The 25,000-nt window shown below is 45.7% G+C and overlaps 1 protein-coding gene and 1 long non-coding RNA gene across 2 annotated transcripts in view; one reads left to right on the top strand and one right to left on the bottom strand.

The window, feature by feature from the left end:
• itfg1 (integrin alpha FG-GAP repeat containing 1) overlaps window positions 1–25,000 on the top strand; it is a gene marked incomplete at its 3' end in the record, with an annotated part of 114,845 nt that overhangs the window by 11,578 nt on the left and 78,267 nt on the right. Inside the window, 1 exon segment of the mRNA XM_042062654.1 lies at window positions 15,435–15,484. Within this exon segment, the coding sequence (XP_041918588.1) occupies window positions 15,435–15,484 (50 nt within the window).
• On the bottom strand, window positions 11,716–12,383 carry LOC121682264. The gene is made up of 3 exons (XR_006022489.1): window positions 12,368–12,383; window positions 11,903–12,025; window positions 11,716–11,741 (listed from the first exon to the last, which is right to left on the bottom strand). It is a non-coding gene; the product is annotated as an uncharacterized LOC121682264 (long non-coding RNA).

Raw genomic sequence — 25,000 nt, 5'->3', positions numbered from 1 at the left:
ATATGTTTTCTATGTCATTTGATAAAATAAATGTTCAAAAAACTAACAAGTCAAAGAAATTTATGGGATCATAGAAGAGAGGAGCAATGTCTTGCAATGGTCTTGCAAGAGGTCTTGCAATGTTAATTTCTATGATTTTGTTGAAATCATCACTACATTAATGATAGACATGACACGTCAGCGTGAGCTAACAGTTACCTAGAAGGAACTCTCTCAAGATGTAAACGTTTGCCAATAGGTTGTGTAGCTTATTTCAAAATTAACATCGCTACTCGCTCGGATCACGACAGCTGTGTGCGTGTGATGAGAAAAGACACATAGGCTACGGGAAGCGCACGACTGTCATTCTTAAACGTAGGCTATATCGATACTAATACAATTAGTTATTGTGAGGTTTCTAATTTCAGGGTATAGCGATACTTTTGCAGTATTGGTGCACCATGCACCACTAGTCAAAGTAGAACAACCGCTTAGTTCGTGGAGAGACAGCAGATGCGAGTAAAGTCTAGGCGCTCAACCTTATGACATTAGGTGCACCAGTGCGACCCAGGAAATATATCCGCACCTTTAAAAATTTTGGTCGCACTCTGGACCCCTGATGGCACTAAACAACCCCGACTCTCCCTCTCTATCTCCATCTTTCTCTCTTTATCTCCATCTTTCTCACTCTTCTCTCTCTCTACCACCCTCTTTCTTTCTCTTTTCTCTCTCTCACTCTCTCTCCCTCTTTCTCAAGTTCATGGAGCCCTGTGCGCCCCCCCCCCCCCCCCCCCCCCCACGCTGGAAGTGGCAGTGGTGGTAGCAGAGGTTGCGGTGGCAGCAGCGGCGTTCGAGGGGGCTGGCATAATCCCCTCACGCTGCACCTACGTTGTTTCCTTAATGTCATTATGGGATTATTTCTCCCCCGAGCGACATCTTGCCCAAATGTCCCTGCACTCATCGTGTCACGCCTGCCAAGGCTGTGTATTAGAGGGAGAACAGGAGAGAGAGAGATGGAGAGAGAAATAGAGAGAGAATGGACGAGAGAAGAAGGTGAAATGAGAGAGAGAGAGAGATGGGGGTCTTGTGGAACGATGTAGCGTATATATTGGCTTAAATGGGATTTATTTATAGGCTTCAATCCCCCCCACACCCCACCCGCCCCATGCTCCAAATTTGCGACTTACCACAACTTCATCAATAAAGGAGGAAAGGTCGTGGAGTAGGCATGCTGTCTCTTGCACACCCTATTCATCAGCCTGTTATGTCATTCACTGCTGAGAGAAAACCAACATCGAAGCGCTCAGCGTCTGCAGTGGAAGTGGAAGAGGAAGAGGAGGAGGCTGGGGGGACGCGCGATAAGGGGCTGGGGCTGGGGCTGGGGTGGGGGTGGGGCGAGTGAACATGTGTAGACGCTGTAGACGATTTTCATTAACAAGCTTTGAGACTGGCAGATTGGAGGCAAAAACATTAGCTCACGCTGTTAGCGCGCTAATTCTCCTCTCTGGCCATTTTCAGTGCGCCGCAGCACTGCTAAACGGGGGGGGGACTTGTGAGAGAATCGGATATGCGGAGGGGATTTTATCTTTCATCAAAGACACACTCGCAGAGCACAACTGTGCGACTGACAGCCGTGTGTGGCTCAGCTGTATGTACGCCATCAGGTTCTGTGGGCGCACAGTCAAACACGGAACCTCAGGAGGGAAGAGTGTTCCAGATGATCCGATGAGCTGTGGAGTTTTGTTCCCCACTCGGTCTGGTGCAGGTTGGGATGTGATGTGGCTTGAGGCTCTGCCTCTGGGAAAGCCACGCTGACTTTTGCATCCACATCAAGATGACAGAACATTATTCAGACTAGATCCTGAAGGCCTAACCTTCAGAAACTAACAATGACTCAGACACAAAGGTTAAAGGTCAGCGACCATGCAAACACTAGTGTCAACAGTTGTAGTGAGTTGCAGCATATCGGAAAAATAAAGAAACAAAATAGCTTTTTGTGTATTTATTCATATCATGTCATTGCTTACCTTGCGGCCTTGCCAAGACTCAAATATGTGCATATTTGCCCCAGAACAATAATTGGATTCAGCTCATTTAATTCAGTTTAACTTATGTTTCACAGTCATCACTTTGAGGTGTTTGAGTAGGCGAGAACTGCAGTCTACGCCTGCAGTCTCGAACACAGTTTAGGATTCATCTCATACAGCCTCATGCTCACTTCATTATACAAATTGTGTTCATACAGGGACATACCCTGAGAGCTTGCAGAGCTCTTTGCCCTGTGGTGTAACTGTGTGTGTGTGTGTGTGCGCATGAGGGAGGGTAGTATCTATTTCAGTGCCTGCGGCCATGACATTTCGCTGATAATGTCAAAGGCCATAAAGGCAGTGTGTATGAATGTCTCTGCTGGTGCTGCTGTGGTAGAGCATGGAGGTAAGGGAAAAGAGGAGGTGTGTGTGTGTGTGTGTGTGTGGGGGGGGGGGGGTAAAGAGCCAATCGATACACACAAGAGAATAGAGGAGTGTGTGGCTTTTATCAGTGCGCACACACATGTACAGATATGTGCAAACACATACATTTGCATGTTATTTATTTCAGTGCCATACAGTTTAAGCGTAATTGGATTGCCATAGATGGCTTACATGTATAGCTTCTTGGGGATGTGTGCTCCATGGAAATCAAAACCATGACCTTCACAATGCTGAGGCTTACTGTGGCAATCTGAGCTTCAGGAGCATCTCATATAGTAAATATGGATAGATAACACGTGTGCACACACACACACACACACACACACACACACAGATGTCGTACCAGTGTCTCTATTTACCTGCTCTTGCATCCAATCTGCAGTAAACACCCACTGTATGGCACATCCAGTGCACAGTGCTCTCTAGGGGATCTTAAGCATTCCAGGGGGACTTCCCAGAATCCTCCTTGACTGAATTTGACACGTTGATTCAAATCCCCAGGGAGGGATGTGGAGGAGGGCAGCCCGGTCCTGCTCAGCCTGTAGCCCAGCCCAGCCTTCCTCGTCCCCTCTGCTGAGGCTCTCAGGTCCAGAGCTGGAATGGGAGTCACAGCTAGTTGACCTGCTGAGAGCCTAACAAATAACCTGCCTACCACAATTACTGCTCTAAGGGACTGTGTGTGTGTGTGTGTGTGTGTGTGTGTGTGTGTGTGTGTGTGTGTTTGTGTGTGTGTGTCTGTGTCTGTGTCTGTGTGTGTAGTCGGGTGGCTTGTCATGTGTAGATAAGTTGCTCTACAGTAAAAGTACTCTCTGAGACAAACCTAAGGGTTCCCCTAAGTAGTGAAACTTTAAGTGTGTACACTCAGGCTCCACTGACGAATCCATAGCCCGACTGACATATTAAAGAGGGATCTGTGACGCCCATGATCCATGGCCCTTTCGGTGCATGGCTTTATGGGATATATGTAGTTAATAATATTCATAGGTGGACAATACTGAGATATATACCGGAGCTTTTTGGCAGATGTGGTATTTGTGCTGGACACATAGTAGTGGTTTTAAGCAGGTGAGCAGACAGAGTCGACTTGCTTTATGTGGGGCTCGGACTTGGCCTTTACCCAAACACAGTCAGCAGTGGAGGAGCACCCCGCCGGCTTGTCTGGGAGGGAAGTGCCGACCTATTGACCTCTGGTAAAGAGACAGCAGCACTGGACACACAGCAGCTTCTCTACGGACACCGTGCACCTGGTGCTGTAGATTCCAATTTCCTTTGAAGTGCCATTACTGTGAAAGCCATGTGGGGTGTGGTTTGCTATAGATCATTACTGTGCTTACTTAATAACTCTATCAGCATGTTGTAGAACATTGTGGTCTGTAGGGACAGCCCATCTAGTGCTTTGTGCGTGTGCGTGTGCGTACGTGCGTGCGTGCGCTTGTGCTTGTGCTTGTGCTTGTGCACAGAATCTATTCTGAAACAGCATTGGCTGGAGCCCATGGTTGATAGAGATCATTGAGCGTGTGGCGCGTCGGCGTTGTTTGTAACTAATGAGCGAGCGCAGGCTGTGAATGTGCCGTAATTAACCGCCAATCTGCACCTCTGCTCGGCCTCGTTTGTCTTTCAGAGACGCCGCTCTTCTCTCTCACACACACGTTTTTTTCTTCTCTTCGTCTTCTCTTTTCTCTTTCTCTCTCTTCATCACTCTTTCCCCTCTCTTACTCTTTTCTCCCTTAGTCTTCTCTCTCGTGCTCTTCTCTCTCTCTCTCTCTCTCTCTCTCTCTCTCTCTCTCTCTCTCTCTCTCTCTTTTCTCCGGCCTCTCAGCTCCTTTTGTAGGCGTCCCTCTCTGCTATATGAAACTGCCCCTCCCTCTCCTTTTTTGTTTATTTCACTCAGCTTCTTCTTTCTTCTGATTCTTCACTCAGCTGATGAAAGTTGCTCTTTCTTTCTTTCTTTCTTTCTTTCTTTCTTTCTTTCTTTCTTTCTTTGTGTTTGTTTGTTTGTTTGTTTGTTTGTTTATTTTTTAGTCTAGTTCTGTCTAGCTCTTAACCTCCATCTAATTGTCTTTTTCCCTTTTCTGTCTGTTCCCTTCTTCCAGTCTGATCCCAGTCTGTGTGTCTGTGTGTCTGTGTGTCTGTGTGTCTGTGTGTCTGTGCGTCTGTGTGTCTGTGTGTCTGTGCGCGTGTTGTAAAAAGCAATGAATGCAGATGGACAGAGTCCACATGCCTCAATCAGATCTCTCTCTTCAAGCTGCACAACATATACTCACGCCTGGCAGGTGACTCACCCTTAAGTGGTACACATATTGGAAAAAGAGCTTGGTTCATGTAAAAGGCACACATGACTGTAGAACATACAAATGAAGCTCTAATTGATCAGCGTGGGTTTAAAATAGCACCAGTAATCTGCAAACCTGAAGTCTCCAGGCAACTCTGACTCCAGCGCTACCTTCCTACACAGGCAGGCAGGTAAAGAAAGAGGTGACAAGATGTGACAAGTACATACATTCATCTGAGGGGTGATTGGCAGTCAGGGTCCTTTCTGGTCGGTCTCTGCACTGGTCCAGTTTGCTGCAGTCCACTTAGCACTCAGACCCTGTCAGCGGAGCCAGGGGGAGCCGTCAGCACCAGCCCAGTCCGATTGTATTTATCGATTTTCTAAAGAGAGAGGGAGGAAAGAGAGAGAGGGAGAGAACAGAGAGTGAAACCGTGAAAGAAAGAGAACAAGAGATGGAAGCAGAGTAGATCTGAAGAGGGAGAGGAAACAAGAGAAGGAGGGAGAAGGGGACTAAAGAAAGGAGGATGAATGAGATGGAGAGAGAGTATGGAGTGGAGGAGGGAATTCTGCCCTCCCCAGCAAAATCCAAATGGTGTTGGAGACTGAACGTCCACGCACCGGCCCTTTTAAAAAAATTACGAACATTTCTGCTGATGAGCCGTGTCTGACTGGAGAAGGGGGTCTGGGGTGGGGTGGGGTGGGGTGGGGTGGGAGGGAGGGAGGCACTGAGTTTGTTCACTCCAGCAGACATTTATGTGCTCCCATGAAAACTTTACTGCCCTCCCTGGTGCACTGAAGCCTAGTCTTGCTGCACATAGAGGCCGTCAGTGTTAGGACTGTGTGATACGCACACACACACACACACACAAACCATAGTGGACCGACACCACACCACATCAGAGCTTCACAGAGATAGTAGTGGCTACAGAGAGAGAGAGGGAGAGATTGCATTTGATAAAAGAAAAAAAAATAGGGAGCAAATCATGTACTGTCATTCACTCACATTCACTCCATCTTGTGCTGCGAGTGTGTGCAAATTTGGGCTCCCCGCATCTTCATTGGGAGTGTAATGGAGTGCAGATGCAGGGCCTGGTCTGGGCTTCACTTCTTTTCTCCCTCTCTCCTCTTTCTTTCTCCTCTCTCTCTCTCTCTGCTCTCCTCTCTCTCTTCTCTCGCAGTCATGCAGAGACTCCAGATGCACCAAATTGCTTTTCAGCTCCCTGAAAGGATTTGATGGATTAGCACTGAAACACTCAAACGCTGCACTTGCCTCCCGTGTCGCCCTCAAGAAAAAAAAGCAGAGTGAGAGAGAGAGGCCAGATCTCCCCACAGGCAACACCCTCTAGGCACCAGTCCACCACCTCGCCAAGTAAACCACGTAGTCTGAACAGGAAGGGCTAAAGTGCGGCGTGTCTATTCATTTGGAAATGAGATATGCGTGTGGCTGTGTGTGGCTGTGCATATGCGTGTGGCTGTGCATATGCGTGTGGCTGTGTGTGCATGTGTGTGGCTGTGCATATGCGTGTGGCTGTGCATTAATCGGTGATCCGGTCTCATTTGCAGATGTGTACACACAGAGCAGTGGTCTTTGAGGCCAGCTTGGTTGTAATTGAGCGATGCCTTCGCACTTTCCTCTTGTTTTCTGCACCGGTCCTCAACTCCTCTCTCTTCATCATTTGTTATATCCTCTCTTTTTTCCCCATTCTGACTTCTCTTCCCTGCAGCGGTTACATGTCATGTTCACCCACCCTCAGTTTCCCATAATGCCTTTGGAGAATGTTTGTGTGGGTGTGTGTATGCTTGATCATGTGTTTGTGCAGCAGTGTGAGTGCATGTTTGCATTGTCTGAAAGTTTGTGTTTGATGCGTATATCAGTGTGTGTGTGTGTGTGTGTGTGCGTGTGCGTGTGCGTGTGCGTGTGCGCGTGCGTGCACGTATGTGTGTGCCTTCATGTGTGTGGTTCATTTCATCTGAGGCTGTTCTCCTTTAAATGCCCTCATTAGGATGACTTGGGTGATGCAAACCGTGCGGTGGGACGCGAGTTCCACCACGAGACACTCCGCCATCCCGCTGGGTGCCCTTTTATTTTGGGTCTTTCTGATTCCAATCTCCCGTCGACAGATTATCAGCGTGCTTTACAGTGAGCTCCGTGAGTGCTCTTTCAGGTTTGAGCCATGTTCTGGCTCTCGGAGGCTTCTGTATAATGTCTGTGTGTGTGTGTGTGTGTGTGTGTTTGCGTGTTTGCGTGTGTGTGCATGTGGGTTGGTGTGTGTGCATATGTTTTGGTGTGCACAAGGTCAGGTTGTGAGGGGAAAACACATACTGATCTGAGAGGCTGTGAGGCTGGCGCGGTGCTTTTAAAATTGGTCACATGTGACTCCAGCCGAATGCTGCACACGGCTAGAATTCACTATCCCACCCTCCGACGAACTTTGGATTATTGTTATTTGTGTTTTGGGATCACATTTTGTCTGGCTCTCGTTTCATCTTTTTAAAACTTGAACCTTATCCGAATAACAGGGAGAGAGCTGGTTGCTATATACGCAAAATAGCCACACACAAACATAGGAGTCACAGACAGACAGACACATGAATTCTAACAACAAATTAGATTCAGCAGATTGAGACGGGAAATGTAACCAAAATGCGAAAATAATATTTTAACGTTACCATTTTGCCAAGGTGATGGGGTCAGGTGGGGCTTGAAAATTCCCCACCTCCAAAGTGGAGAATGACAGAAAAAGTTTGAGAACCACTGCCCTAGACTATAGTGAGTTTGATCATTGCTCTACAGTAGGTATCGCTGGCATTCGTAACCCTGTTTGTTATTTTTGGTATCTATGAGCGCAGAGTTTGCAGTGTGAACCTTGCAGGTATGATGGTGTGTGCGTGTGTTTTAACCTGCATGCTGTTGAACCAACCCTGCACTCACCCAGACTCGAACCAGCAAATAGCAGCACCTCTGATCGGAAGTTCCGGTTCCGGCGCCGACGAGAGAGGCAGCCTGTCGAGGTAGCTCCGTGTCTTTGTGTTTTTCTTACCGCCTTTGTTTACTTTTTACATTTTTTTATTTCGCAACTTTTTTGGATTACGCACTTTGAGGAGTGTTTTCATTCTATCCTATGGATATGGATCTATTACAATGCTCCAGCGGCAACAAACTTGTGTACACAAGGAATCAGCTGCTTGCAATACGACGGAATGCTGGTAGGGTTCACGTAAACATCCCGGAGGAGCTGTGGTGCTTTCGGGGGTGCAGAGCGGGAGTTAAAGTGAGGACTAGGCGTCGGGAGGAGAAGTGGAAACACAAGCCCTCAGTTCCTTCGATGGTTATGGGAAACGTGAACTCACTGGCCAACAAGACTGACGAACTGGCTGCCCTGGTAAGAAATCAGAAGCTGGAGACGTGGCTAACAAGCCATATCCCCCCAGCTAAAGTTGAGCTGCCTGGCTTCAGTGTAGCTCGTTTGGACAGAGACAATAAACTTTCTGGCAAAAAGAAGGGAGGCGGACTGGTGCTATACATAAACAACAGATGGTGCAATCCCGGACATGTTACAATGAAGGAGACCGTATGCTGTAAGGATGTGGAGTTACTAGCGGTCAGTCTACGACCATACTACATGCCGAGGGAGTTCTCGCACGCCATTGTTGTTTGTGTCTACGTTCCACCTCAAGCCCTCCCGGACACAGCGTGTGACGTCATTCACTCTACAGTCGCTAGGCTCCAAACTCAGCACAGTGATGCCTTCTTTGCGATCTCTGGTGACTTCAACCACATTACACTGGATTCCACCCTCACAAACTTTTACCAGTTTGTTGACTGCCCAACTAGGAAAAACAGGACAATAGATCTCATGTATGCAAACATGAGGGATGCTTACAGTGCCACCCCCCTTCCCCCACTGGGGAAGTCGGACCATAACCTCATTCATCTTCAGCCAATGTACAAGCCAAAAGTTCAGAGGCTACCAGTTGCCACGCGCACCTTCAGGAAGTGGACACCGGAAGCGGATGAGGCTTTGAGAGACTGCTTTGAGTCCACTGACTGGAGTGTGCTACTAAATGGAGAGGACTTAGAGGAGGTCACACATTGCACTACTGATTATCTGTACTGAACTTCTGTATGGACATTGTTGTTCCCACAAGGACTCTACGCTGCTATCCAAATAACAAGCCTTGGATAACCAGTAATGTCAAGACCCTTCTCAATAGGAAAAAGATGGAGGGGGAGGGGCAGTTTAAGGAGGGGGACATGGCAGAGCTGAGGCGAGTACAGGGGGAACTCAAGAATAAGCTGAAAGAGGCCAAGGAGGACTACAGAAGGAAGATGGAACAGAAGCTGCAAGGTAACAACATGAAGGAGGTGTGGGACTGTATGAAATCTATCACTGGCCTTAAGAAGAGCAGCAGCTCTGTGGAGGGAGACCTGGACAGGGCGAACCAGCTGAACCACTTTTACAACAGGTTGCCTACCCCCCAGCCCCCACCCCAACTCATTACCAGTGCAACACTCACCCCCACCATCACTGGATATTGCACCCCTCCCCCACATGGCGACCACGAACAACGAGGTGACAACGACCTCAGTCAACAGCCATCAGACCCCAGATGCTGCTCCCCACCCCTCCATCATCACTGCTGATCAGGCTATCGCACCTCTCCCCCACATGGTGACCACGAGTAGTGCGGCAACAATGGCTTCAGCCAACGGCCATCAGTCTCTAGCCGCACGACAACCCTCTCAGAAGCACCCCTCCTCCTCCTCACCCTCCACTCCCCTCATCCCCCCCATCATTACAGCTGATAAAGTAAGTTATCTTTTAAAAAAACTTCATCCTCGGAAGGCAGCCGGGCCTGACAGACTGTGTCCAAGGCTGCTCAAGGCCTGTGCTGCTGAACTGGGGGAGCCACTGAAGCACATCTTCAACTGGAGTCTCGGACAAGTTCCAACACTGTGGAAGACATCATGTCTCACCCCCGTCCCCAAAGAAACCACACCCCAGTGAGCTTAATGACTTCAGGCCTGTCGCTCTATCATCACATGTGATGAAAACAATGGAGCGACTGGTCTTCGGTATGCTCAGACCCCAGGTACGCCATGCACTAGACCCGTTACAGTTTGCATACCAGGAGAAAGTGGGCGTGGACGATGCCATCACTTATCTTTTACACAGGACACATTCTCACCTAGACAAGGGGAAAAGTGCTGTGAGAATCATGTTCTTTGATTTCTCCAGTGCTTTTAACACCATCCAACCCCTCAGACTGGGAGACAAGCTCTTGCAGATGGGTGTGGACGCTCACCTGGTAACCTGGATTACAGATTACCTGACCGAGCGACCACAGTTCACAGAGTCATGCCACATGCAGAAGTTTTCTGATGATACTGCAATTGTGGGGTGTATCAGGGACGAGCAAGAGGAGTACAGGAGCCTGGTGGAGGACTTGTGTAGTGGTGCAAACTCAATCACCTTCAACTTAACACTTCAAAGACCAAGGAGATGGTGGTGGATTACCGCAGGTCTAAGCCCGCTCTGCTACCAGTCTCCATTGATGGGGTCAATGTGGAGGTGGTAAGCACCTACAAGTATCTGGGTCTCCACCTGGACAATAAACTGGACTGGTCAGCCAACACTAATGCACTCTACAAGAAAGGACAGAGCAGGCTGTGCTTCCTGAGGATGCTGCGGTCCTTTAATGTGTGCAGCAAGCTCCTCAGAATGTTCTACCAGTCTGTTGTGGCCAGTGCCCTCTTCTATGCAGTGGTATGCTGGGGAGGAAGCACAAAGAAGAAGGATGCTGGGCGACTTGACAGGCTGGTAAGGAAGGCTGGCTCTGTAGTGGGAGCTGAACTGGAGTGCATCACTTCAATATCTGTTTACTGTGTACATTAGTAAAACTACTGTTTTATAACTAACTAACGTCTGTGTGTGTAACCTCGGCTTGCTCTCAGTGTATCTTTACTCGGAAGACAACTCCGGTCCCTTCCTTTGCTGCAGGCAGCCTTTTTCTTCCGCTGTCATCCCATCAACAGGGGATCTTCGAGGCAGCGCAGCGAGGATCCTCCACCTCCCATCTCCCAGGAATCCACAAGCTCCTCACCTCTCTGATCACCAGCACAGATCCCTTCTTAGACTGCCGGCTTTCTGCGTTTTATGAGGACAGCCTGCTATTAGTCAAGACCACCAGTCCAAAAGAAAAGCAAAAATCGAACGATAAAATCTCCAGTATCTCTCCCTGCAGCTGTGCGTTGGTGTGAGGCTCTGTAATTATTCTGCTGAAGAGCAACCTTTTCTCGGCATTTTTTCCCCCAACCTTACGAGGCGATATCTAAATGTGCTCTTTAATATTTTAATCCTGGGGACCCTTTGAAATATGCATGCGCTGGTGGAAGTGGCATCATGGCAGCCAGCAGGCCAGGGAAGGAGAAGTGAGGGAGGGGGAGTAACAACAATCAAGCAAACACATAGTTACCGAATCAAGGAATGGCACAAGAGACTGTTCTGCATTCCATTCAGGTGTGGGGAGAGAGGAGTGGAAGGAAGAAAATAAAGTCTTTGACAGGGCAAATATATACTTTTGCGGGCGTAGACACACACACACACACACACGCATACTTTTATAATTAAACACAAATGCGTATTTATACACACACACACACACACACACATACACATATACTCACACACACACATATACTCACACACACATAGACTCCCTCATAATGAAATGCAAATTATTATTAAACACACACACACATATACACACTACAGGCGCCTGAGAAATCAAAAACAAGAGCATGAAATCAGCCCAAGCAGCAATCAAGGCTCATATTAATTTATTACTCTTGTGTTTTAATCAAATTAAGACTGTGGAAATGCATCAGCTGTGTCTCTGGGCTTGCTGTCGCCACTGGGCTTCTCCTCGCCGCCCCACTCGCTCTCGGCACCTCTGATTAGCCAATTAGGCAGGGCGCGGCACCAGACGCTTCGCCGTGACTCTTTCCGACGCCAACACTGATGGTGGAGATGAGCTCAGGGAGACGCAGACACACACACACACACACACACACACACACACACACACACACACACACACACACACACATACTCAACAGTCAGAGGTTTAATCAAGCAAAGTCATATTGAGTAGTGAAAGCTTTGTTGACTATGCTCACCTCCAGGCATAAAGCACCGTTTGGCAAACGCAGTTCAGTCTGTTTGCTTTTTTTGAGGATCACAATTGTTGTAAGGAGCTGTAATATCCTTTCTATACAGACTTTTTTTTGTCTGTTTTGGTGCTGTTAGTGAAGAAATCACAATCCACACATAAGCTCAATGTTTGTGTTATTAGTCACTAAAAAGGCTTTTTAAGAAACAGAGCTTCTTCATAGTAGTACTAAAGTAAAAAAGATACTAGCCCCCAACTCTTCAGAAATACCCTGGCCACTTCATACGTCCCATTTCTTTCATTTTAATACTATTACAGTGTCGCCCAGTTTTAATTTTTTAATAATTCACCAGGGCTCGTAATTAGCAAGCTGGAGTGTGTGTGTGTGAGAGAGAGAGAGAGACAGAGAGAGAGGGTTTTGCTCGGCAGTTTTGAATTCTTTAATCATCTGGCGACATGATAAATCACTTACAGCTCCGAAGGCTTCGTCCTCTGCACCCCTGAATTAAACATAGAGCTCATGAAAGTGAAAGCACACAAGCTGTTTACACCATGGGAGCCTGGGAGATTGTGTGTGTGTGTGTGTGTGTGTGTGTGTGTGTGTGTGTGTATGCGTGGGGGTGGGACAGTGGGACTGGGGTTGGTGGCTCTTAAGTGCCACCTGCTGACTTTTAGCTCTGATTGATTATGCTAAATGCTAACAGTAGGAGACAGCTAAGAAGAGGGGAAGTTATCGTCATGGAGACGGAGCAGAGGGTTTACTAAGTGGAAGCTTTCAGGGATGCGCGACATACGCAAGCCTGCAAGACGTTTACACGCACACACACACACACACACACACACACTGAACCCTGTCTATACATCAGGATGTGTGCATTACTCAATGTATTTCAGGTCCATAGGCAGGGCTCTACAGTGCGCCCATTTCACTCGCACATGCAAAAATGATTGCGTGCGAGTGCAAAAAAATATTTAGGCGCACTGGTGCGAATGGCTACTAAACATGTCAATGTTTGTCTACAAAATACACCGCAACATCGAGAAACATTACTGGTGCAAACCATAGAATCACGTCGCGAATGCAGCATAAAAACTACACCTCCCATCAACGTTAGCAGTTTCGCGTTGTGACTCGCTAGTCGCTTATATCAAATCCAAGAGCGCACAGAAAAAGCGGAAAGTTAGACTAGCCAGCCAAGATGCAAAGATTGAAGAAATTAGTTCTTCTATCCACCGAATTCATCGGATATAGGAGGAACAGGATGAGATTCTGAGAATGCAGTGAGAGAACGAAAGGTAACCTAACATGCCTTTTAGCCCAGTTGACGTATTGGCTGCAATTATCTGTAGCGAACAGGCACAAAAGTAGCCTCCCGTAATACTCGCATTTTATTCAAAGGTAGAACGCTACTGACAACTCCAGGCTTCCACGCATTCTTGTTTGTTTACACTGAAGCTGAAGTGCAAAACGAAAGTAGGCCTAATGTTTGCCTAACTGCCCCAATCAATGCAGATATTTCAAATAAAAAATAAAAGTATAAAAAATATATCCTTGATTAGACTATGTTGGGTTTTGTGGAAGAGCAAATGGACTGTTTTAGTAGTAGTATTCAGTATGCAGTCAAATAGGTCACCATAGGCATATTTGGATTAGCTAAATTAACAAAATGTAGGAAAATAGAACAGACTCGCATAGAACAGACAGTAGGCACTGATCTTTAAAATCCTGTTTCCTGTAGCCTAAATGTCGTCAGTCATTCTTAATCTTTGCAATTGGTGCACTGGCATGTTTAACTGTTAGCTGCAGTGTAATGCTAGATTATGTGTAAGTTAAGTACAGAACTGACTGTGTGCCCAAATTTGTGTCTGTGCTCCTACATTTTTTAACTTGGGCGCACTAGTGCTCCTGGAATTTTTTTTTAGTGTAGAGCCCTGTCCATAGGACACACATACACAGACAGACACACACTCTCTCTAATGGCCCCTACACACACACTCCGTAATCAGAGGGATGTGTGGGTGATCCTGTGCCCCTTCGCTCGTCCCTGATTAATGCCTCTGTTTATCTGCAGCCTCATCAGAGAGAGAGAGGGAGGGAGAGAGAGAGAGAGAGAGAGAGAGAGGGGTAAAAGGTGAAAGAAGTGAAGAGAGAGAGGGAGGGATGGTGAGAGTGAGAACGCAGAAGACAGGGCAAAGAAAAGAGTAAGATTTCATTCAACGCCGTCTCTTGTGTCTCTATAAAGGTCAGCACTGTTACAAATAATACTACAGTTAGGCATTCAGCTCGTACCACACACACACACACACACACACACCAGTCAGATTTTTAATCAAGCAAAGTCATATTGAGTACTGAAAGCTTTGTTCTCTGACACACACACACACACCTTTTTGTACCATGCATAAGGTAAATACACCAGCAAATCACACACACACACACACACACACACACACACACACACACACACACACACACACACACACACACACACAGGAAAGGACCCTACTGTACTTGACCCCACAAATGAGAGTAATGACTGAACAGCATGTTTGCACTGGTGTTATAATCACACACATACACACTCACACGCTGTTGTGCTTTAAAAATCAATGACACAAGAAGAGATTTGACCTAAGTTCACCCTTATACACGCACGCACACACTTGACACTTGTCACAGATCACATTCATGAAATGAAGTTGTGTGAGTTGCCAGTAAATTACTTTATTTTAGGACAAAAGGGCTTCCAAGGGCATCATGACGTGTGTGTGTGTGTGTGTGCGTGTGCGTGTGCGTGTGCGTGTGCGTGTGCGTGTGCGTGTGCGCCTGTGTGCGCCAGCTGTTGATTAAACACACAGTGGTTTCACTTAATCATCCATTATCTGATGTTCTGCTGGAATGTCAGAAGCTGAAAGCTGTCAAAGGAAGAATCCGACCAGGCTAAGGGGATCTCTTATGGATGATAGAAAATAAATGCTTTCTTTGTCTCTCTCTCTTCCTCTCTCTCTCTTTCTTCCTCTCCCTCTCTCTCTCTCACTCTCTGCACAGATACGCTTGTTTCCACTTGTAGGCTGTAGATGCCTGCTCTCCCCTGCTGGGCTGTTGTATTGTGCCTTCATAGCAACAGCTCTGCTCAAGCATGTGTGTGTATTCTGAGGTTGTCAACTCAAATGGTTTATTTCGATTCGATTTGGTTTAGTTCAGTGTGCAGTGCATTCAGAGAGCCTGGAAGAACGCATACCGTTTCTTTGAGTTGTTTTTGAATTCACATCACTTGCCATCGACTTTTGTGTCCATTATGTCTGACTAATTACAGTACATTTTGAGCAAGTGAGTTTTGTTGTGTCACGTTCTGAAGACTCGATCCGAAGTGCACTCCTTAGAGCTCTTTGAGTGCATTCTCTGCATTTGTTTGAACTGACCTCTCCTCGACTGCCATCCATCTGTGTTTGCCACTTGAGTGATGACTTGTGATGACCGAAAGGAATGAAGACTAATGGTGTTCTCTCCTTCTGCTCTCTTCTTCTCTTCTTCTCAGATCTCTTCCTCACCATCAAGGACAATGGATTTCAGACGTGGTTCAATAAGGTACAGTGGAGTTTTCTTTTTTCTCCCTCTCTCTCTCTCTCAATACTCTTGACACACACACACAAGCTTTATCTCCGACTCTTTTCTGCCATTGTTGGTATTGGCCTTCAAAGCAGCAGTCTCACACATAGGTGTCTATGTCCAGCAGACTGATGAGTTATGAGCCTAAAGATGAAAACATAGGATGTTTATAGACATGAGACCTCAGGACTTGAGTCCATTCAGCTCTGTTACACCGTGAATAGAGGACAAACTGTACAGAGCCTGGGAAGGTGAATGAGACACGGGAGAGGAACAGAGAAGCAGAGAGTGATGTCACCAGCCGACTCTTGGGTGGGGAAGGGATGGTATTGAAAAGAGACGGCACAAACGTTCCTCACGGATGAGAATTGCGTTGGCCGCTCACAGGTTTAAACGTGTATTGAACAATAGGACAGACTGGTGAAGCAATGGTAATATTACGAGGAACCACAATTAATCTGACTCCATAAAATTAAGAACTTGACCTTGAATAATTACCAAGTAGTTTATCAACTATAGCAGAGTAGTGGCATGGCACACGAGAAGAGATATATAAATGGTGGGTGAATTAACAATTTGTTAACCAGTAAACCATAAAGGTAAATGTGACCAATATTGCTTAAATTGAATGTAAAGTAAAACTCAGATAGGTAAACATACTGTAACAAAAGAACAGTTAGCTTAAAGGGGAACTCTGGTGTTAAATGGGTTTTAGATATGTTAAGTATGACCATAAGCTGGAGTCATGGATGAGGGGTGACCCTATCCAGACCCGAAGCATTCCGGACTTAGCCGCTTTTTAACGATTCTTCCATAGCGCTAGTCTCATACTGCACACATCGCTTCTTTTAGCCTATCTACAAGGCTGACAAAAGCTCCACACTTCGTCAACAGTGTAATGAGGTTCTTAACATTTTAAACGAGGCATTGGCAACATTGTATGTGTGCTGAAAGTTTATTTAGAAGACAGTTTATACACACACTTCCTGGAGTAATTTTTCTGCTTGTTTTTTGGGCGAAACCATTTTTAATTTAAGACTCGATTTAAGAAGTCTAGCGACAAACGCAAATCTCATGTTGTGGACGGAAGGAGGACTGTGCGTACTCCAGATGCGTACTCTGCCATTTCAGCAAACCAGAGACCAAATGGTAGCTTAAACCAGAGGCTTTCTAGTTCAATAAACAGAGGTACTGTTGATTACAAAGGCTTTTGACAACATGAGACCTCTCCACTGGTATATATCCACATTTCTGGCCTTACAGTATGAGAGAGAGAGAGAGAGAGTCGCTGAGGGCAGAGGCAAACATGGAGAGGGAGAACAGGAGATGAGCGAGCGAGAAGAGGAACGTCACTTGCGTGCTTCAGTAAAAGTCAGAGCATTTCTGCAGCACCTGTTCAGTCGGTTTCTCTCCTCTCTCTCTCCATTTCCCTCGCTGGTGTAGCATGTCCGTCTGGTACTCTTGGCTATTATCAAATACCCATCAAAAACGTTGCCCTTTTAGATACTCTTGGCATATTTTTAGATATACCATAGATTCATACTTTAAAGACACTACAACACGGCCAAGCAATACTTCCCGAGTAGTCAGCTTTTTGGCTCTGGAAGACGTGGGTTTTCTGTGAGGTTTTTTTTTAGCCACATAGCAGTGTGCATTCTTCACATGCGCCATTTTTTGCATTTTGAGTTTGAAGCTGAAGAGTTTAAATTTAACACATCCCTCATTTTTTATTTCAGCTAGACATCTAATTCAGAGAGCGTCTAGACATTCTATCATGTAGAATCTGATGTCTGGGGAAACCTTTATATGCCGTTCTGTGATATCCATACTTTCTCTTTCTGTATCTGTAAGCAGGTTACTGCAGAGGTTCTCCACCTTTTGGGGGCTAAGGGACACCAAATGTCAAACCAAAACGCCAAGGCACTTTGACATTTGTCCAGTGATTACGCACATTATTATTGGCTATTACCAAGGGTGTTGATTCTCATACACCCATATTTTTTTTCTGTGTTCATGAGCACAAAAGAAAGGCAAGTTAAAGGAGAATTCCGGTGTGATATTGACCTAAAGTGTATTGAAACATGATACCGAGTGTGAACGTATGTCTCATAGCCCATCTCGACTTGTCCCCTGCACTCCAAAATCTGGCGCTAGTTAGCCGATGCTACCAACAACTTTTTCAGTAGTGGTGCTTCGGCATCGGGCTAGCCATGCAAATAAATCACTGTTTTACACCCATTTACGAGGCTCAATGTATCTCCACACTTCATTGGTAGACTTCCTAGGGCCCTGACATTTAAAACGAGACATTGAGAACTTTGAAAAAGCACTGGTAGTTTACTTACAAGACGATTTATACAGACAGTATCTTCACGAAGTTTAACGTTTGCAGCCATCTTGAATTTAGTCACGATAAGTCGAGCAACGAGTAAGAATGAACAGGTATGATAAGGGATCAGATTCCAAAAATAATTCAGTGGAAATGCATGGATTCCAGTTGCTGCTACTGAAGAAACTGGAATCCATGCATTTCCACTGAATTATTTTTGGAATCTGATCCCTTATCATACCTGTTCATTCTTACTCGTTGCTCGACTTATCGTGACTAAATTCAAGATGGCTGCAAACGCTAAACTTCGTGAAAATACTGTCTGTATAAATCGTCTTGTAAGTAAACTACCAGTGCTTTTTCAAAGTTCTCAATGTCTCGTTTTAAATGTCAGGGCCCTCGGAAGTCTACCAATGAAGTGTGGAGATACATTGAGCCTCGTAAATGGGTGTAAAACAGTGATTTATTTGCATGGCTAGCCCGATGCCGAAGCACCACTATTGAAAAAGATGTTGGTAGCATCGGCTAACTAGCGCCAGATTTTGGAGTGCAGGGGACAAGCCGAGATGGGCTATGAGACATACGTTCACACTCGGTATCATGTTTCGATACACTTTAGGTCAATATCACACCGGAATTCTCCTTTAAGAGTCTATTCACATTTTAGGAAAGGTGATTTTATTCTGTTGCTCGACAAGGGAAAAGGGTGCTGCCAAAGTTGTTCTCACATTGGTTGTTAAACATCATGAAATCATAGTGAGAATGGTACCCTTTTGAAGGCCAGGTGTAAAACAAAAAAGTTCTGTCTCTCTGACTACCTAAAGTGTTACTTTTGTTTGTTAAGAAGCTGTGCCATTAATTGATTTAAAAATGCCCTTCTAGCCTATTTCATGGGCCTGCACAAAAATGCATTGGGTTCCTTAAAAATCCACAGCACAACCCACTGATTGAGAGCCACTGTGTTACAGAAAATACTCATGTGCTACTGTCTATCCGTGTGTACAGACACAGTTTCACATAGGCTTGTGAGCTCACAATTTAGTGAGAGCCAAGCCACCAGAAGTTGGGAAGACAATGTTTCATTCTTCATGCTTTAGATTGTATGACCTCTGCAAGTCCATCGGTCTTGGTGTGTTCCTAAAAGAGACTTCATCTGGTGCACTGATCTGTGCTGCCGTCATAGTTTATCCCTCCTCCTCCTCCTACAACGAATGAGAGAGAAAATCAACTTGTGTGTTTGTGTGTGTGTGTGCTTGTGTGTGTGTGTGTGTGTGTGTGTATAACCTTCAAGGGGTGGTGGTGGGGGGGGGGGGGGGGCAAAGACAGAGAGGGAGGCAGCAAGAGAGTGACAGCGTCCAAATGAAAGATGGAGAGATAGATTGGGGAGGGAGAGAGAAAGAGAGCGGCCATGAGGTCCAGCTGAGTATAATAAGGTCAGTGATTAAAGGGAGAATCAGGAAGGTCCATCATCAATCTGATGTGTAGTGGCCATTTTGGTTCTACATCACGAGTTGCACCAAAACACTTAGAGATTAGCACAAACACACTCTCTTTTCTTTTTCTCTTTCTTTCTTTCTTTCTCTCACACACACACACACACACACACACACACACACACACACACACACACACACACACACACACACACACAGGGGACAGGCCCATAAAACATCCAGCTGATTGGCTACCACTAGTTCAGTGAAGTGTGTCTTTGATTAACACACACAAACATTCATGCTCCTGGGACACATATACACACAACCACACACACAGAGATACACACTTTTAGGAGACACAAAGATGTACACACACATACATACACACATTGATCTTTCATATGCATGCACACAAAGATTCACTCTTTTGGGGGGTTTAAGACATCACCCTGTTTCTCTCGTATCCCTCACAAATTCACACATGCACACATACATGCACTCACTCTCACTCACAAACACATACACACACACACACACTCTCAAATGCATACATACACACACACACATACAGTACAGTACACACACACACACACACACACACACACACACACACACACACACACACACACACACACACACACACACACAGAGGACATTTTTCCTGAGTGTAAATCCTGGGTAATCCCTGTGCTGAGTCCAGGGTTGTGCGCTTGGGGTTTTAGAACTTTACGGTCACAGACTGATGCCCCCGCCTCTGTTTCCTCACCTCTTTTTTTAATTACATTCCAGCTCTGGCTTTCACTCCTGTGCCCTCTGTACACACACACACACACACACACACACACCGATGCTTACACACACACACACACACCGATGCACACACACACACACACACACACAGACACACACTGATCACACAGACAAACACATACACACACACATTCACATACACACATTGAGTGAGATCCTCCCCCTGTGTCGGGCTCAAATTGGGAGCGGCACAGAGCCACTGAGCTGTTTTTTCCCCTCCACAACAGAAGGACGCGCTCTGCCATTACTGTGGCATCTGACCTAATCAGTCACCTCCCTCCTCCCTGCCGTGCCAGATAGAGCTGTTCCCTCTAAACAAACAAGCGGTGAAATATTAGCCGCTTCGTCGCCATAACTCTCCCCGCGCATTCATCTCCCCTCCCTACAGTGTCGCAGAAGGGCTCGCTTACGTGTGCACCCGCTCGCTAAGTGAAAGAGGGTCTTCAAAGGCACTGTCTGTCAGAGCTGATGGCAGCTCTGAGCTACACCCCCCCAAACCACCCACCCCACCCTCCCAAAGCCAGCCGTGCTCTGCATACGGCACTATACAGACGAGTGGAGGAACGTGTCAGTCAGGGAGAGACTCAATCAGGCGGTGCATGGGCATAAAAGGCACCGCGGCACTCAATCAAGGGCGCGCGCCTCTCTTACGTAGAATGCTCAATCAGTGTGCTTTAAAAGCTCAATCAGCCTGCCTCTCATGCCCAGTCTTCGCACAGAAGCACACACACACACACACACACACACACACACACACACATCATGCAATGTGTTTACAGGCCATAACACAGTAGGCTTGGTTACAACAGTCCTTTGCAACAGCTGTGAGTGGGTCAGCGTCACAAACACTCCAAGGGACAGCATTAATGGCCTGTAATATCTCTTTGTGTGATGTTGATGTCGTCATTAGCATGCATCTCTGTTTCCTGAGGGCTAAATGCGTTTTCTTTGCTGTTATGTTGGCTGGCGGTGGCATGATTATAGTCAGTCTCTTCTCCATTCATGATTCCTTTGAAGCAAATCACCATGCACCACCACTCATGCACTTACATTAAATTGTCACACAAATACACAACACACACACACTTCATTTTAGTGTGATCTCTTTATCATCACCTCTCTCTCTCTATCTTTCTCTCTCTTTCTCCCTTTCTCTCTATCTCTCTCTTTATCTCCCTCTCCCTCCCTCTCACTGTCTGTGTGAGAGTGTTTGTGTCATACATCACTAATGGATGCTCAGTGGGCCTCCCCTCCACCTCCGACCGAGCCCACATCTGCCATCAGCAAAGGACGAGGACAGCCCTGCCCGCATCCCACTATCCTTCTATCCCCCTGTCCCTTCTGCTCTCTTTATCCTCTTTCTTTTGATCCATCCCCTACTCTTGCTCTCTCCTTCCCCCCTCTCCCTCTCTCTCTCTCTCTCTTTCTCTCCCTCCCTCTGTCCGCTCTCTTCTCTCTCTCTTTTGCTCTCTCCTTCTGCTCAAATGTCTATCATCTCTTGCTTTTTTATCTTTCTTCTATAATTCTTTGCTCTCTCCTCCATCTTTTCCATCCCTCGTTTCTCTTCCCTTATATTCACTCTTTCCTGTCTTTCTTTGTTATCTTTACTCGCTCTTTTTCACCCCTACGCCCTTCTCATTCTTTCTGCCCTCACACTATGTGTGTGTGTGTGTGTGTGTGTGTGTGTGTGTGTGTGTGTGTGTGTGTGTGTGTGTGTGTGTGTGCGTGCGTGTGTGTGTGTGCGCGTGTGTGTGTTTGTGTGTGTATGTGTGCATTATGCGTGTGCACGTACGTACATGACTATATTAGATAAATTGGGTGGATGTGTGTCCATTTTTCTGGGTTTCTGTATCAGTTATTGATTGACAGCAAGTTACTTGATGGTTTATACTAAGGGTTCTCAACCTTTTTTGGCAGGTGACCCTTTTTTGATGTCACAAAACGTTGGCGACCCAAATCATTCAAAACATGTTGTGAGAGAGAGAGCGCATTTTTAATCTCTGCTGTAACATCTAGTTCAAAGCGGTATTTTCCCCAAATGTCCTATAAGCTAATTTGTTTGTTTGACTAACTTGCCTTGTTGTTTTGCTACTTTGTTTGGAACGTTGATCAATCATTATTATCCATGATGATGTCATGCGGTATGTCAACGTTTATTTTTACATAGCTAGATTGTAATGAAGGATCAGATTAGTTACTTAACTTGGATATCATGGGCTTTTTCTTTTTTTTTATTCAATATATAGGTTTTATGTAATGTACTGGTCAATTGTAAGATACCTAATATCTCAGACGATCCCATTTGAATTTCAGGCGACCCCACATGGCCTGGAAGGTTGGGAAACGATGGTTCATAGGGATATCACCACTTTCATTTCAGTTCTATATGTGTGTACTGTTCCTCAGCTGTGGTAATGTGTCAGTCATGACGGCTAAACCAGTGTTAATGCTAAATTCCAGCTGGACTGGAATGCAGAACTAAACAGAACTTGCAGAACTTTGCGTTTCTTACAAACTGTCAGTTTGTTATTTGACCGTGGCTGGTCAGTCTTGACATTTTCACTCATTTCAAAGATGCAATTGCATTGCAATAATGTGCAAATTGCATTATATTGTGTCTGTATTTCATTTAGCAGGTGTAAAACAGCTTTTCGAGTCAGTAATTAAATTCAATGTTTTGTTTATTACATTATCACCTCACGTATATGTGCATAAGTATCAGGCTGTTTAAAATTATAATGATGGACACTCCAATCATTCCAGATTCAGTTTGAAAGATCGTAGATGAGACAGTGTGTTCACATGGAGAAACTGCAGGACATTTACAGTACTTTGCGGAGTCATTTTTAAAACATTCCATTTTTTAAAAAAACAATACATTACAACCACTTGAAATGTGCATCCTTTAACACGAAATTCCACTATTTATCGCTTTCCATTTCCTGATGTGTGGCAATGTTTCTCAGGGCGAGATGTACATTTGCGAACGTAGCGTGGACAAACCGCATATTGCGAACGCTGTCAGACCCAAGTTTCCGTCGTATTTATCAAACTAGTGTAAACTGCGCTTTTCTCTGCCTTTCTCCGCCCATAAACGCAATTTACGAACGTCCACAACTGAATGGCAGCGCCTATACAAGCGCAGTTGAATGAAGTGAACTGACGAAAACATTAAAAAGAATCAAACGTTTAGCGATTATGAAATTATACCATACACGATAAGATGTCAACAAGCAGGGAGATGATGAAGATCAGTAGTTTTACTTAAAGTACTTGTGCACGTAGGCTATGGAAAATTGGTCAAATATAGCAAGTAGGAAAGTTTAAGTGAATGACGTGAAAGTGAAAGTAAGACATTCAAAAGGCCAACGAAAGTTAAAGGAGAATTCCGGTGTGATATTGACCTAAAGTGTATTGAAACATGATACCAAGTGTGAACGTATGTCTCATAGCCCATCTCGGCTTGTCCCCTGCACTCCAAAATCTGGCGCTAGTTAGCCGATGCTACCAACAGCTTTTTCAATAGTGGTGCTTCGGCATCGGGCTAGCCATGCAAATAAATCACTGTTTTACACCCATTTACGAGGCTCAATGTATCTCCACACTTCATTGGTAGACTTCCGAGGGCCCTGACATTTAAAACGAGACATTGAGAACATTGAAAAAGCACTGGTAGTTTACTTACAAGACGATTTATACAGACAGTATCTTCACGAAGTTTAGCGTTTGCAGCCATCTTGAATTTAGTCACGATAAGTCGAGCGACGAGTAAGAATGAACAGGTATGATAAGGGATCAGATTCCAAAAATAATTCAGTGGAAATGCATGGATTCCAGTTTCTTCCCGTAGCAGCAACTGGAATCCATGCATTTCCACTGAATTATTTTTGGAATCTGATCCCTTATCATGATAGTACAAATACTTACAAAACTGGTGCTCTAAATAGCGATTCTGTTGTCTTTGAAAGGTTCTCTTATTGATGCATTGAACTGCAATTTGGATTAACACCTGCTTTTACAAGGCGGAAGTATTTAGGCGCAGAATAGACGTGCGCTTTCAGGAGCAGTCTTTGTACATACCGCGGAATACATAACTAGCCGCTCTTTACTCTTCCCCTCCCATCTTTTTACGCAAAACTCCCACTTTCCCCTGGATCCTCCCATGAATGCATATGCATGACATGACAAACGCAATCTGCCACTTTCAGCTCCCGCGACAGGCAGTTTGCGCTTTTACATCATTGCGGCCTGTTTGTACATACCTCGCAATGATTTTACACGCACATTGCGAGACAAATACGCCTGAAGTGGGCGCAAACGTGTTAGTACATCTGGCCCTCAGTGTTTCACAAAGCTCCAATAGTATTATTGGACCTTTCCCATCTCCCCGTTGCCCCTGCCTGCTATTGTTAAGAAAGAATGGTAATCTCTCTTTAGGGCAGATGTGTGATCTTATGGCCCACTGCAGTGAGATGAGATGTCATTATGGTTCACTGATGCACTACCAGCACACACTTCGTACTGGGATCACATGGGTGTGATTAAGACTTCACCCCTACCTCTTTATTTACTTAGAGAGACAGAGAGAGAGAGAGAGACAGAGAGAGAGGCAGAGAGAGAAACATCAGTTTCCAATTGCCCTCTTTCATTGACCTTGGCATTTGAGTTCCTGTAGGCAGGTGTCACACGGAGACTCTGATGACTAATACCCTGTACCCCCCACCCTTTCTCTTTCTCCCTCCCTTTCTCTCTATCCACCCTTCTCTCTCTCCATCTCTGTCTCTCCACCCCTCCCTCTTCACCTCCCTCCACTGGATCAGATTGGGGTCACTCTGAGTCAATCTCTCTACCAACGTGCGCCGCGTCATTAACCTCTCATAAGGATTCAGTGATTGCTAAAATATATGAATCAATATCATG

This window comes from Alosa sapidissima, chromosome 14 (assembly GCF_018492685.1).
Source record: "Alosa sapidissima isolate fAloSap1 chromosome 14, fAloSap1.pri, whole genome shotgun sequence".
NCBI lineage: Eukaryota > Metazoa > Chordata > Actinopteri > Clupeiformes > Clupeidae > Alosa > Alosa sapidissima.
The sequence above is the reverse complement of the archived record's forward strand: the minus strand, read 5'-3'. Positions and strand labels throughout refer to the sequence as shown.